Below are 15,178 nucleotides of genomic sequence, written 5' to 3'. Positions count from 1 at the left end.
TAGAGACCAACTTTTTCACATGATAATTACCATGCCATTTTCTCTGCCCTTAGTTCCTGGCTAATCCCAAACACAGAATGGTTCATTTCCAAGGGGGAGTAGCATCTGTATATCTCAGTAATACAAGACTGATCTATCCTCTCATCCACAATAAGTTTATGGATGATGATTGCTTGCAATCCTGGCATTAAATAGCAGCAGCCAGATCTTGCCTTCTGTATATCTGGTCACAAATTGCAAGTCATGCTACAATGGAGAAGATGAAATTAATAATGTCAACTGCCCTTTGGGTGACTTTTTATTAAGTGGAGGCCTCATAATATCTTCATGTAGGCACCCAGAAATTATAATGATTAATGTTGCATAAGAAAACTCTATTTCTCAGTTACTTTGACTTTGGGACACTAAATGCAGTGAAAAGTAATGGATGTACAAAAATGATCTGTTTTATAACATATGAGAAGGAAGCATATAAAAAAAGATTGGAACTTAAATATGAGATTTGTCTGTGTGTGTTAATTGCAGCTTGTGAGTGTGGGCACACACACGCACACACACACTTCTCACCCTTTTCTAAATCACTTCTTTTTCCCCAAGAGTTGGCACATGCTACTTGCTTCATTGGAGATAGCTTCAGCAGTGGCAGCTGGTTAATAGAAGTTGACAGGAACTGTCTGGAGGAGACATGGATTCTTTAAAGTTGACAGAAGCTTGTCAGAAAAGGCATTGAGGCACCTCCAGAATATATTCACTTTGCCCACAATTCCAAAAGGGAGTTCAAATAGTTTCCTCTCCAAAATTATACTATTAGTTTTCATAGGATCAAAAGGTAGCTTCTCAGTTTCTTGTGCCGTCCTCTCATGAAAGAAGAGAATTTCAGAGTATATTTTACATGAATAGAATATAGAATTCCTGCATCTTTTTAGTTACACAATGGCCAAGAAAGGTATGTGAATATCCTGTCTTTTACTGTAGAATTATCTCCCCAGTGATCTGCAGCTCCCTGGCTTTGAAGGAATTCCTCCTTTTGATATTTTTTTTCCAGTAATATTGCTGCCATTGTCTTTTCAAAAGAGTTCTGTTTTTGAGAAATTTGTTGCATAATTTCTCCTTCTGAGGGAGAAATTCTGGTATCATCCATCCAATCTGATGGGAAAATTTTAAAAGTCAGCATTTACAAGCAGTCTTTCCAGCAGTGTGCACCATTCTTCCATTTCAACATATATTTTCTCTCAGTAGTCAATTATGAGGAAGTATATTATTAAAAACCCTGAAGATAGGTGCACATTTGCCAGCCAGAAACCTCCACTGTCTCCTGATCAGTGGCTGATATTCAATATGTCTCCCTGTAAGACTGGAGACCAGGGTTCAATTTCTACATTTCAATTTCTCTCTTTTCAGAATCCACACCTGGTATCCGTGCATATTTAATTCTCTGTGTGCTGTTCTTCACTGTGAAGAGTGTCTCTTTTCATTTTGATATCCCAGAAGCCTGTTTTGTTTCCCAAATACCGCTTCATCAGAGTTCTCCTCCCTAGCTTCCATCCCCTTTTACACAGAATGGCTGTTTTTTTTTAAATACAGCCTAAGAAAAGGTCACCGTCTCTTTCATATTCCTGCTTCTCACTGTGAGCCAGTGTGGCTCCTGCTTTGGCATTGGAAAAGACTAAATAGGGAGGAGGGAAAGATGGAGTTCCAAATAATAGAATATAAACAGGGAGAGCTAGAAAAGAATAGCAAACGGGATAAGCACAGTGAGGAGACGTTAACAATAAAAAAGCTAACGGAGACAGAGTCACATACACATATGGACACATACACAAATCTATCTAGCTATCAGTCTATCTCACAATGAAACAGTAGGGGAAGAAGACAGCAAAGAAACAAAGAATCATTTTACAAACCATTATTGAAAAGGTACCTGTTGGGTCCAAACTAGCTTGCTTGCTGTCAGAATTTCACAGTTTCTGCCACATTTCAGACCAGAATGGGCATAGGAGAAAAATGTGAAAATTGCTTCAAGTGTAATGTGTGAATTGTGAATCTGCTCAAAAGCAACTAGGAGAACAGAGTGCCCCAGAACATTCAGTTGTTATCACATTGATCTCAAGTTTTGTTATTGTAAGAAAAGGAAAGAGAACTGTAGTTGTCACTCTGCTACTAATTGCAGAGATGAAAATTAAGCTCATTCTGTCCAACAAAACAAATTAGCAGATAAAGGCAAATATTAAATTTGTTTTCATTTTCTTAAAGTTAACATCAACAGCATCAGATCAGATGTCAATCAGTAAAGACAATAAATCAGCTAAGCCCTAAAAGTTTCAAAATAAAACTGTATAAAAAGACACACTATTGTGATGATCCCCAGAGCCAAGGAAAATAGCCAGATCTTCATTTAGCTTTGAAATATTGGTGATGAAGTTGCTTTGGAGGGGGAACTGCTTCATTTACACGAACTCTTATGGTTTCCATGACCCATCAAAACTTTAAGTGAAACTTGATTAAGTTGCTGTACATAATTAATGTGCTGAAACTATTTTGGGTGGGGTGGCAGAAAGCATTGCCACTGGACTTTTATTGCATAACATTTTTATTACTATGACATGGTGAAACAAATTACTGAGTTTTCAGAGGTATAAAGGCAAAATTAATGATGCCTTCTTGACACCTGGCTGAGACCATAGATCAGGGGTGTCAAACTCAATTTCATTGAGGGCCACATAAGAATTGTGTTTGACCTTGGAAAGGTGGAGGTGGGCATGGCTACGGTGGGTGTGGCCAGCTGGACATCACTCCTGTTGGGGTACTGCTGTGGCCAATGCTAAGGCAGGACTTCCCTGAGACCCTCCCTCACTCTCATTATAATCTCCTTCCTTCTTTCCCTTTCTTCTTTTTCCTTCCCTCTTCCCTCTCCTTTCTTCTTCCTTCCCTTCTTTCCTTATTTTTCCTTCCTTGGTCTCTTCCCAACTTTCCATCTTTTTCTTTTTTTATGAGAACTCTCATAATTCCTGGCACATATGGCAATTCTATATTATATGAGTCTCCTCAACCTTGAATAATTTGATGGCTCAGAAAATGGGTAATGGCTTTTTAATGTTATATATAACAATATAACAAAGAACATTTTCTCAAAATGAATTAAAACTTTTTAAAATGGACTTTTATAAAGTTGTAGCTTTCCTGGGCGATCTCTTCCTTCTAGAGACTTAGATTTCTACGGGAAGAGAAACATCTTTAAAAAAAAAAAAAAAGCTGTCACTTGAATACCATTTTAATTACAAATCAGAAAGTTCCAATAATTTAAAAAGTCAAAAACATCTATGCCAGTTCTAGCAAAATTTATGGATACACTTTGCATAAGGAATAAAGTAATAAGGCTTTTAGTTTTTATTACTGTTTGTATCAAATTATTTTCAAGAACTTCTAAGAATTAAGAATATAATTAAAGAGTTGATGTGTTTTTTCTTTTCCATAAGGTTCTTATTTCACACTTTAAGTGGCGCCACTCAGATGGTGTCATTTCTTTGCAAACTTTTTAAAGCCAATTAGAATATTTTGCCTGACTGTAGCTCAGTGTGTTTCACATTTTGAAGTTACGAAGTCAGAAGTTTAATTTACTTTGAAGTAAATGAAACTTTAGTCCAAGTAACCAATAGTTGACTAGTTGGCTTTAAACCTCTGCATCAAAGTTTACCAGTTACCAGTGGTCCCATTAAATGCCTCTAGTCATTTTCACTTGTCTGTATCTCATTTCCTTTCATTTGTTATCTAATTACTTATAATAAATTGAGTGAGAAGCATGTTTCCCATGGAGTGATTTATTAAACCATACTAGTGGATATTTCCAAGTAGAAAAATATTTGGAATAAATTAATTATATATATTTTACTGGAAGAGATTTCATACTTAAGAATTCTTGCTTTCCATTGGCCTGCCTGTAATGATATCCAGAAGCATTAAGCAGATAACCCATTTTGTTGCAACATTTCTCCTTCCCCCAGAATTTAACTCATATTTTATAATTCTTAAATAATTTTTAAAAAGTCATTACATTAAAATATGATATAAAATTATAATCCTAAAAAGGCATTGCATTTTTTTAGAACAGCAGTTTCAGATGTGTTTACTGCAAATGTCCCACTTATTTCAATGAGGTTCAATCTCAGGTATATCAGGCTAAAATTAAAGTTTGCCCATGGAGCTTTCCTGGATAAATTGTTATTGGACCTTCTGCCCCATACATCTTTATCTGAAATGAAACTTCTTACAAATTCCCTAGAGCAAACTTGATACTCTTGATCTGTGTTATATTAATATTTTCATGATTACCAGCCAGCATGAATGAAGAAAATAACTGTATTAAACACAACTGGATGGCACCATGTTGGAGAATATTTTAATAAAAACTCTTATTCCATTTCATCTGTCTTGCCACTGGCTTCCTGTAGTAATAATGCTCACATTCACAATGAGCTCATTCATTTAGGGTACTTTGCCATGTAATACTTGCATAAAAGTCGTTGATTCAGTCCCCATAAAATCAACCTTATTTCTTTTGCATCTTTTGTTTACTTAGCTCTTGCCTGTATGACCAAATATCACTTGTTATATGGGTAAGAAAGAGTGGTAGGTTTTGTTTTTCATCATTTATTATTCATACACTTGTAAAGAACTAAATCAGGGGATTTTTAATGCATAAGACGTACAATGGTTAAAATAATTTTACATTGTTTATGTCTTATTGATGAAAATTGGAGTCCCTGGAGTTAAGTATGATAAGTGATTAGATACATAAATGCCATCTCTCATCACTGGTATTATTTTCTTCTCTTGCTATGGTTTGAATTATCTACACCAAAGAGATGAGGCTATTGAAACTAAAAATGCTTTCATAAGTATTAAATCCATGCCTCTACATATATATTTTCATCTGTGAATACCTAAATTCTTCATGGAGCTCAGTTTCATGCACTTTTCTGAGCTTGGATATTTTTTTTATTCCCAATTGCTGGAAAACAATGACATAGAAAAATGAGACAAAGTGGAAAGCACAAAATAATGTAACTAATTATATGACAAAAGGCATAAAAAGGGGATTAACTGGTGCCTTAGGGAATTGTCACAGAATCCTAATCTTATCTCTCCCTCTCTCTGCTCCACCCAAGCCAACTGAAGTAATGAACTAGTTATAAATTACTAATTAGTCATTTATACACTGCCCTGCATGCAACATCTTGTTACGTGAAATTCCCTGGACCCATCCATTTGAGTGAGGTGTCTCAGAAAAGATAGAAAAGTATATGGGGGATTAAGAGAGTTACTGTTTGTTAAAAGGATTATAGAAATGCAAGGTACGGTGGAATATATAAGCCCTAAGATTAATTTAGCAAAAGGCACAGGCCATTCTTACCATTGATCTATTGATCAGCCTTTTATCTTGGCAAAGTTATTCAAAGTTAGGAAGAAACACAAGCCACATTTGAACAATTTCAATTTTATAATTTTAAAAAATACATGCATAAGAAGAGAATAATATTTAGTTAACCAGGATCCAACAGTAAATACAGGTAGGTGCTAAAACACTATGATCATGAGGTGTTTTTTTTTCTAAATATATAAACAGGAGTTTTATTTAAACAATATCCATGATGTGGAATGCATTTCAGTTCAAAAATGTCAGGTATTTCTTGTTTACTTTAGTATTTGGATCTTGAAACACTAAAAATGGGAAGTGCCTCCTGTATTTTAGACATTTATGAAAAAATCTGTTTATAAGAACAGATACAATATGGACAAACTGGCTGGATCAACCTTTAGAGTAAATGTATTGTTGTTGCATAAGTCAAAGCTGCACATCTATTGTAAGTTTTCTAGCTGCCTCTCACTTTTTTAAAGCTCAAGATTTCTTTCTATATTGTTATGTTCCTTTCTCTACTTCTTCTAATCTTACTACCATATTTTCCTTGTTTCCCTTCTTTTCTTTTTCCATCTTCAACTATTGCTCCTTTGTGATGATCTATCCCTCTCTCCCTGGCCCTGGTCCTGCTCTCAGGCATGCGAATATTGGTGAATTTGCTCTTGGACACATTACCCATGCTGGGGAATGTTCTCCTTCTCTGCTTCTTTGTCTTCTTCATCTTTGGCATCATCGGTGTGCAGCTGTGGGCTGGTCTACTGAGAAACCGCTGTTTCATGGATGAGAACTTGACAATGTGAGTGCTCAGGAAATGGCTCTTTTACTCCTTTTCAACTTTGTAAAGTCTCTGTTCTCCCTCATTTTTTTTTTAATCTTTGATTTTGAGCTAATCCCAGTCCCCAAGTCCCTCACTCTTGTGTACTACATCTATCAAACGTACCATTTGCTTCTTGAAAGGAACATGTGAGAATGTTGAAATTACTGTTGTATGATTATGTATATCATGAACATTAAAATTCAAAGATTGTCATAAGATTGAAGTATTTGAGAGGATGATGTAGTCCATCTAAATCCAACTCCTCCTTAATGCAAAAAATCCAGACAAAGAACATGGATTGCTAGTCTCTGTTTTTCAAGGGAAAAGACTCCATAACTTCAAGTAATTACTTACATATTCAAACTATTATAATTTATTAAAATTTGAATATATCTTTTTAAACAACTAAATTACTTGCCCTTCCAATCTATTGGAGAATTAACTGCTATGATCCTCAACCAGAATGATCTATCAGTTCTGAAAACGGTACAATACATTCAAAAGGATTTGGGTTAGGTAAGACTGCATAGTAAACAATTGTACCTGCTCCCTTTTTTCCCTTTCAGGTTTTATAGTTTCTCATATAGTTCCCCACATTTTCCCCCAGTATTGAAGCAAATGATATATAAATCTGGGTGATAACTTCAAGGAGAACTGTGCTGCTAACCTTTCTGTTTGTCTGTCTAGATCTCCAGGATGTTGGCCTGTGCAGATTCTTAACTCTTCCTCTCTCTAATTTTACACAGTGTTAGAAATCTAGCCTATGGTGCAAATATCTAGTTTAAAATTTTTGCTTTGAACCAAGACTATTTCATGTTATGATTCACATCATATCAAGAATTGCAGCAATATGGACTTTCCAATGAATATACATTTATGGTACATATTTATAAAACATTTTTAGCATTTTTAATACATATTCTGTGGTTTTTCTGCCTACTTATAAGAACCAAAAAAGTACTTGTTTAATTTACATTACATTTTAAAACATTATAGTATACATCTGAAGCAATAACATGAGTAAAGGAGCATATTATAAAATGGCTGAACTCATGCTTTAAATACTCCAATATTTTTAGATCATTCGTTCTTTTTTTAATTTTTAGAGATTTTTATTTTTCTGAGCTTCTACTATTTTAAGTTTTGATTCAATATTGTGGGAAGTATTGCTATCACATGTTGAGAAATAAGTATGCTTAATGATTCCATATGCTGGCATGGTACCAGATTACCCATTTGCTCTAGGAAGCATCTGTTGTCTATTTTAGTTCTAACTGTGCCACAAGTCTTTCTCTCAAGGAAAAAATGGATAAAAACATGCTCTTTCCTTGGCCTTTTTCAACATCTCTTTCCAAGTGTATAGAAATTGGATTTTATTGAGTTATAATCACTTCACATCATCTTCTAAACTATTGGTATGAGTCAACTTGAATGAGCCACAATATTTTCTGTTCCTTCTCCATATCATACTTTGCTATGGCTTCTGAACAAACCAATAAGTTAGCATTTCTCTTCCAAATAAGAATTATAAACTAGTGCTGTTTTAGAGTTCAGGCTGAAACACAGAGAGGGAGATAAACCATACATGCTAATGCCATTTCCAGATTTCCCATATTTTCAATTCCCAAATTTTCTGAACTTTTCTGAAGAAGATGAGATCCTTCATTCATTCTTTCTTTGAACACCTGCCCAAGGTTCCTGCTTTCAAGGCATCATTTAAATGCATTGAGCTGGGTACAAGAAGAAAGAACCTTCTTTTAATCCTAACGTACCAATGAAACTAATGGGTAGAACTGGAAAAAATAAAGTAATAAAATTACTTTCCACTCTATTTTTAGCACTCAGAGAAGAGTTTCTGGTTGGAAATCTACTATTTTCTAATTCTGCTTTAGAGAGCAAGCATTGACACTGTAAAAAAGTACAGATTTAGTGTGCTATGGGGAACCTGGTCACAAACAAGAATGCAACTGTTGAACTGGATCTTAAACTGGACCTTTTAATCAATAATAAGCATTTTATTCTTGTTCTTAATATTTCTAATTCTAGCCAATATCACTGGATAGATAGCATTATTAATTCTCTGCTGTACTAGATTTTTATTATGGTTTTCTTATGTAGCCAGCTATTTGGGGTTGAATTTGGCATTTTTCTCCTCTACTTTCTAAATGCTTCCCAAGAATCTAGGATCAGGAAATATTGTTGTTTAAGGATATTAAAAGTACTATCATAGAATGTAAGCTGCTCTAGGTAAAGCTGTCTTTTGCAATTGACTGATAGTGATTTTATCAGTGCTAATAGTGTCCAAGTGATCTCCAGATGTTTTGAAATTGTGTCCATGGTGCTTACTATTGTTGGTACCATCTTTGCTTTCTTTTGTCGCAGTTGTTCGACTTCCATTTGCAGGTCTTTTACATTTTGTGATTTTTCTCCATTATGCCCAGTCTATACAGATACTATTAATTATAATATATGCCATAACAATTTTGTTCACATGTTCTTTCAGCCAAGGTAACATCACTCTTCCTCCCTATTATCAACCTGAGGAGGAAGATGAAAAGCCCTTCATCTGTTCACTGTCAGGTGATAATGGTATCATGGGCTGTCAAGAGATACCCCCACTCAAAGAACGGGGCCACGTGTGCTGCTTGGACAAGGATGACTTCTTCTACTATACCTCAGTCAGACAGGAGTTCAACGTCAGTGGCATGTGCGTTAACTGGAACCAGTATTACAATGAGTGTCGTACAGGCAATGCCAATCCACACAAAGGGGCAATCAACTTTGATAATATTGGCTATGCATGGATTGTTATATTCCAGGTAATCTGAATCAGGTTATCTAAGACATCTACTCATTCTAAAGATGAGGTCCCCTAAACACCTTTTCAAGAATGATCTATCCAGGGCCTACTCAAGATATTTAGTTTCCTGTAGCAAAGAACAGAAATAGACCTGTCTGTTTAATTTTACCTGAATCCTGGCAGGGTCTACTTCAAGTGGCTAATTTTGAGAACTGTGGTTTATTTCAGTGGTGTGGCATGAAACAATCCTGTGTCTCTAAGCCAATGATGCATAACCTTTTGGCAAAGGGAACTACATTTTGTATTTAGGCAGATAATAGGCACAACCTATTAATTTCAATTTAAAGGAATTGATTAAAAAGATTTAAAATCAAATAGAATTAAATGAGAAAACTAAACTAAGTTAAACTAAATTAGGATTAAGAAGACATTAAATTAAGGAAGCTAATATTATTCCTAATGATATTTAAAATGTTTTGTGAGGGTCACATCAAATGCTTTGGAACACTATGGGGGTATAAGTCATATACCTTGTCTTAATATATTATGAAATATAATTTGAGAGCATCAGGCTAGGGAAAATTGCTTTAATAGTCCATAAGGATTTTATTTTTTGCTTTTGTTGGTATTTCTTTTAGATGCCTTACCAAACAAATGGATAATCTATCTCCTTGTAGCTACTGAAATGTTTCCTCTTTCCTCTTTCTTCTTTCAGGTGATCACTCTGGAAGGATGGGTGGAGATTATGTATTATGTGATGGATGCTCATTCATTCTACAATTTCATTTACTTCATTTTGCTGATCATTGTAAGTACAATAGTCCCTCCACTGAGTAGATAAAATATGCCCTTCACATGAGAGAAACAAATGTTACATCCCAATAAACCAGGGACCTGGACATTTATGTTCTGTGAAGTAAAATAGCTGTTGCAAATAATTCTAGGAGATACCGATTTCAAATCCTTTCTTTGAAATAGCAAAAAAGTCATTCAAATTGACTTTGCCATTCTTGAATTTTTTCTAGGGTCTTTGAAATCTATTGTCATATTTAAGTACTAATTTATAATCATGTTCCAAGAGTTTATAGTTTAAACAGAGTTAAAGAATATTCCGCAAATCCCTTGAGTGACAGGAAGGAAAGAGTTTAGTGATGGTCATAGATAACACTAACTACTTAAATGGCAACAAAATACCTAAATTTTTCAGACTTCCCAGCCAGCTAGAATATGACCAAAAATGGTTCCATGGCCATAGAATTTTGGGAGTAGCCATCCAATGCATTTGGAAGGTATCAGGTTGAAAAAGGCTATAATAGGAAATTTTATGTATTAAAAAGATCTGTACACTTTTGTATTATTTTTATACCATTTTATACCCTTATTGTTCATGTTCAGGTCAAATGAGCAAGTGATGATAAATCATTGACAATTAGATCAAACTGTTCCAACTTTATTTATTAAAAATATAGACTGACATTTAGATTTTCTGAGTTTCTCAGTTATATCTGCATGCAGGATTTGAGCAGGAATTTTAAAAAAAACCTATAAAACTATTGGGGAAAGAAAAGAGCAAAGTATTGGCTATTGTTGGACTGAAGAATATCAAGGTTGATGACTAACCCAGAGAAACACTATTATTGAGAATTATAATGTTCTTTATCCTTTGTGCATAGGGTCTTGACAATTTATTCATAGATTCCTAAGTGTTCCACCATGTAAATTCTATTAAATTGTATTCCAGAAGGCAATGCTGATGTATAGAAATCAATGGGCACCAAAAAAGGGACTGACTGGAAAAGCTATTTAATTGGTTTCCTTAAAACAGGGTGCAGGGTTCAGAGCCCTGAGATTCTTTTTTTTTTTTTAAACAACCTTTATTGATTATACAACTAAAATGTCAAACAAACACATACACAACACACAGAAAAAAAGGAAAAATAATAATTAAAAACTAGCAATTCTATTATCGACAGTCTATGGTTCCTTGTTTGTTATCAATATTGGTGATATATTTACAAATATATCTTATTGCAAATATATAATTACTACCTCTTTTACATTTTACGTTGTTTACTAATATATTTTCTATTTTTGTTCTATTTAGCCATGCCAGCATTCCCAGCTTCTATAATATTCTGATGTCTCTTTTTCCTTAAGTGCTAAGGTTAACTTATCCATCTCTGCACAGGATGTTATCTTCTGAATGACCATTTCCTCTGTTGGAATATCTGCTTGTTTCCAACACTGTGCAAAGGTTATTCTGGCTGCAGTAAGAATGTGTAGTATTATATATTTGACTTTTTAAGAAATTTGTCTATTAAATATCCCCAATAAGAAGAATTCTGGTTTTAATTCAATTTGCCCCGCCATTATTTCCTCTAACCATTTTTTTTTTATTCTATGCCAGTATCTTTGGGCTTCAATGCAGGACCACCACATGTGAAAGAATGTTCCATGTGTCTTTTTACATTTCCAGCAATTCGGATTCATGTTAGGAGACATTTTCGCTATTCTCAAGGGCGAGAGATGCCATCTATAAAACATTTTATAGGCATTTTCTTTATATGTTGCTGATTTTGTAATTTTATTATTCCTTGTCCAGACCTTTTCTCATTCTAATAATGTAATGCTACATCCTATGTTTCTACTCCAAGCTATCATGTTGCCTTTGACTACTTCCTCTTCTAATTCCATCTCTAATAAATAATTATAGAATTTAGTAGTCTTTTTTTAACCTGGACCTAATAGGATTTTATCTAATTGTTGTGGCTTAGCATAAATTCCAAATTTTTTCTTGTCCTGGCTATATCTATTTTGAATTTGCAAATAAGCCCACCGGTCTACTTGTAGCCCTTGTTCTTGAAGATCTTGCCATGATTTTAAAGTTCCTTGCACATCAAGAAGGTCTTTGTATTTTATCATTTTATTAAGATCTAGATTATTTGGATGTATCATCGCCTCCATCATTGAGATCCAGATTGGGATTTTTAAATAATGTTTTTTTTATTTTGTTCCAATTAGCCAATAAGGAATCTCTAATTATATGTCTGTGGAAATACTTCTGCTTAATTTTTCCAGTGCCATCCCCTCTGTAAATCATGGCCTTCTAGAAATAAGATTCTTTTATTCGACAGATTTACCTACTCTTTCAACCAAAGTAAGGAGGCTGCACTATAGTATAATTCCCAATTTGGAAGTGCCATACCTCCCTTGCTCTTCATGTCTTGCATTGCCTTTAGGTTTATCCTCAGTTTTTTCCCTTGCCAAATAAATTTGGTAATTATCTTGTTAAGTTCCACAAAGTAATTTTTATGTATTTTTATTGGTATTGTTTGGAATAAGTAAATAAATTTGGGCAGAATGTTCATTTTTATAGTGGCAACCCTCCCTAATAAGGAGATTTGCAATTTAACCCATATCTCTAAATCTTTTTTGCCTTACTGTAATAATTTATTATAATTATTTTCCATTAGAGTTTTGCATTGAGCCATCAACCAAATTCCTAAGAATTTAACTTTTTTTACTATTTGTAATCCCATTATGCTTTCCAATTTTAGTTTTTGTTTTTCTGTTAAATTTTTAGTTATTAATTTCATTTTTTCCCTATTAATTTTATGTCCTGCAACTTCCCCAAGTTGATCTAACTCTTTTAATAGTTCTTGACCTGTTTCAATTGGTTCCTCTATGAAAAATACCATATCATCCGCAAATGACTGGAGTTTATATTCTTCTTTCTTAATTTTTAGTCCTTTTATTCCTGGGTTCTGTCTAATTCGTGTAAGCAATGTTTCCAAAGATAATATGAAGAGCAAGGGAGATAATGGATATCCCTGCCTAACTCCTTTCTCTATTTTTATTGAGTGCATGTACTCTCCATTAATTATAATATTCGCCTTTTGTGAACCGTAAATTGTAGTCACGATGTTTTCAAATTTAGTGCCTAAATTCATATTGTAAATTTGTTGGATTAGGAATTGCCAATTTAGATTGTCAAAGGCCTTCTGTGCATCCAAGAATACAAGGGCTATTTGTTTTTCCAGGTGGGCTTCGTAGTATTCCAAAACATTTAGTACTATTCTTAAATTATTCCTAATTTGTCTATTGGGAAGAAATCCGTTTTGATCTTTATGTATATACTCATTCAATATTGTTTTTGATCTATTTGCTATAATTGTGGTAAATATTTTATAATCAGTATTTAACAGGGAAATTGGTCTATAATTTTGTATAAGTCGTAAATCTGAATCTTCTTTCGGAATCAACGATATCAGTGTCTCCTTCCATGAATCCGGCATTCTTGCTGCTAGTAGGACTTCATTATATACTTCCACCATGAGAGGTCCTATTTGTTCTCCTATTTTCTTATAAGGTTCCCCTGGTATCCCATCAGGTCCTGGGGTTTTATTGTTCTTTTGGTTTTCTATTGCTGTTTTTAACTCGGGGCACGTAATGTCTCTAGTTAACATTTCCTTCATCTCCTCCTTGATTATTTTATCTTCAGTAATACCTAAATAGTTTCTTATCATGTCCTCATTTACCTCCTTCTTTTTATAAAGATCTTCAAAAAATTTACATGCAATTTCTTTTTTCTATTCTATTCCTTGTTGGGCATCCCCATTCTCATCTATTAATTGGTAGATCAATCTTTTTTGTTTTTCTTTTTTAAGTTTGTAGGCCAACCACCTTCCTGGTTTATTGGCCTGTTCAAAAAATATCTGTATGGCTGTATTCAACTTTGAAACCATTCCTTCTTGTTTGATTAAATTAAATTTATGTTTAGTTATTATCATCTGTTTTTTCAATTTACAATCTTTTGTGGTGTTTTGCAGCTGAATTTCTAATTCTTTGATTCTTTGTTCTAATTTATTTTGTTGGACATATTTTTCTTTATTTCTTTTAGCAGTATATGATATCGTTGTACCTCTTATTATTGCCTTCATTGTATCCCAAATATTCTGTTTCGTAGTTGCCTCATTATTATTTTCTTTTAAAAAATAATCTAATTCCTCGTCAAGTCTATTCATAAATTCTTTCTCTTTAATTAGCTGTGTATTTAGGGTCCACCTTTTCCTTGGTTTCTTCCTACCTTTCCACATTATCTGAATCAGATTGTGATCTGCCCATTTGTTTGGTAAAATTTCAATCTCTTTTAATTCATTTACTAACTCACCATTCATCCACACCATATCGATTCGTGTCCATGATTGGTGAGGATTAGAGTAAAATGTAAATTGCTTTTTCTCAGGGTTTAATTTCCTCCACATGTCTATCAAATTCAGTTCAATCATCATTTGTTCACATGTTTTCGGTAGTTCTCTTTTTTTCTCTCCCCCCCACCCACTACTGTGATCTTTCTGGTGGTCCACAATAGCATTGAAATCCCCCAAGATACAAATATTCCTTTTCTCTAATTCCACTATTTCCCCATGTAATTGTTTAAAAAATTCCTTTTGGTTATCGTTAGGGGCATAAATTACCACTAGTAGCATTGGGATTGATTTAATCCAAATTTGTAACACCAGAATTCTTCCATTGGGGTCTGTCCAAATTGGCTCTGCTTTCATATCGTCTTTCACATATACTGCTATCCCTTTCTTTTTCCTAAAATCTGCTGGCGATGTATACAAATTCCCTAGCTTGGGGCATTCTAGATATTTTTCTTCTTCCTTCCTTATATGAGTTTCCTGTAAACATATTATATCTGCATTTTGTTTAATTAATTTGGTTAATATTCTTTTCCTTTTTACCCTAGAGTTTAGGCCATTTATGTTAATTGATAGTATTTTCTTTTCTTCGTCCATCACCTAATTGACTCTTGCTTTTTGTCTTGTAGTTACTCCTGTCTCTCTTTGTGGCTGATTGTGCGTCTTTGGTTCTTCTCTCTTTTGATATTGTTTATTTTCAAATTCCTATGATTCCCATCTCTATTTTTTTGATAGTCTTGGTCGTCTTGCGACTTTGTTTCTCATTCATCTCTGCTACTCGATTCTTCATGGCCTATCAATCGTTCATAGAATTCTTGAGCTTTTTCCATGGAGTCTACTTTAATTTTTCTTTCTTCCCATGTGATTAGCATTCCCTCTGGGATTAGCCATCTGAATATGATGCCTTTTTGGTTTAATTGGTTCGCCAAGAATTTATAATC

General features: G+C 34.0%; 1 protein-coding gene across 2 annotated transcripts in view; it reads left to right on the top strand.

The window, feature by feature from the left end:
* The window catches only part of CACNA1I (calcium voltage-gated channel subunit alpha1 I), a 175,465-nt gene that overhangs the window by 60,611 nt on the left and 99,676 nt on the right, over positions 1 to 15,178 (top strand). For both annotated transcript variants that reach the window (XM_087968295.1, XM_087968294.1), the window contains exons 4-6: positions 6,053 to 6,212; positions 8,737 to 9,052; positions 9,749 to 9,841. In XM_087968295.1, the coding sequence (XP_087824421.1) occupies positions 6,053 to 6,212; positions 8,737 to 9,052; positions 9,749 to 9,841 (569 nt within the window). The remainder of the gene's footprint in view (positions 1 to 6,052; positions 6,213 to 8,736; positions 9,053 to 9,748; positions 9,842 to 15,178) is intronic.

The sequence above is a fragment of the Notechis scutatus genome, chromosome 6, assembly GCF_049901735.1.
Source record: "Notechis scutatus isolate UNSWTSFEM ecotype Mainland chromosome 6, rNotScu1.2, whole genome shotgun sequence".
NCBI lineage: Eukaryota > Metazoa > Chordata > Lepidosauria > Squamata > Elapidae > Notechis > Notechis scutatus.
This window is presented reverse-complemented; position numbering and strand designations above follow the sequence as displayed.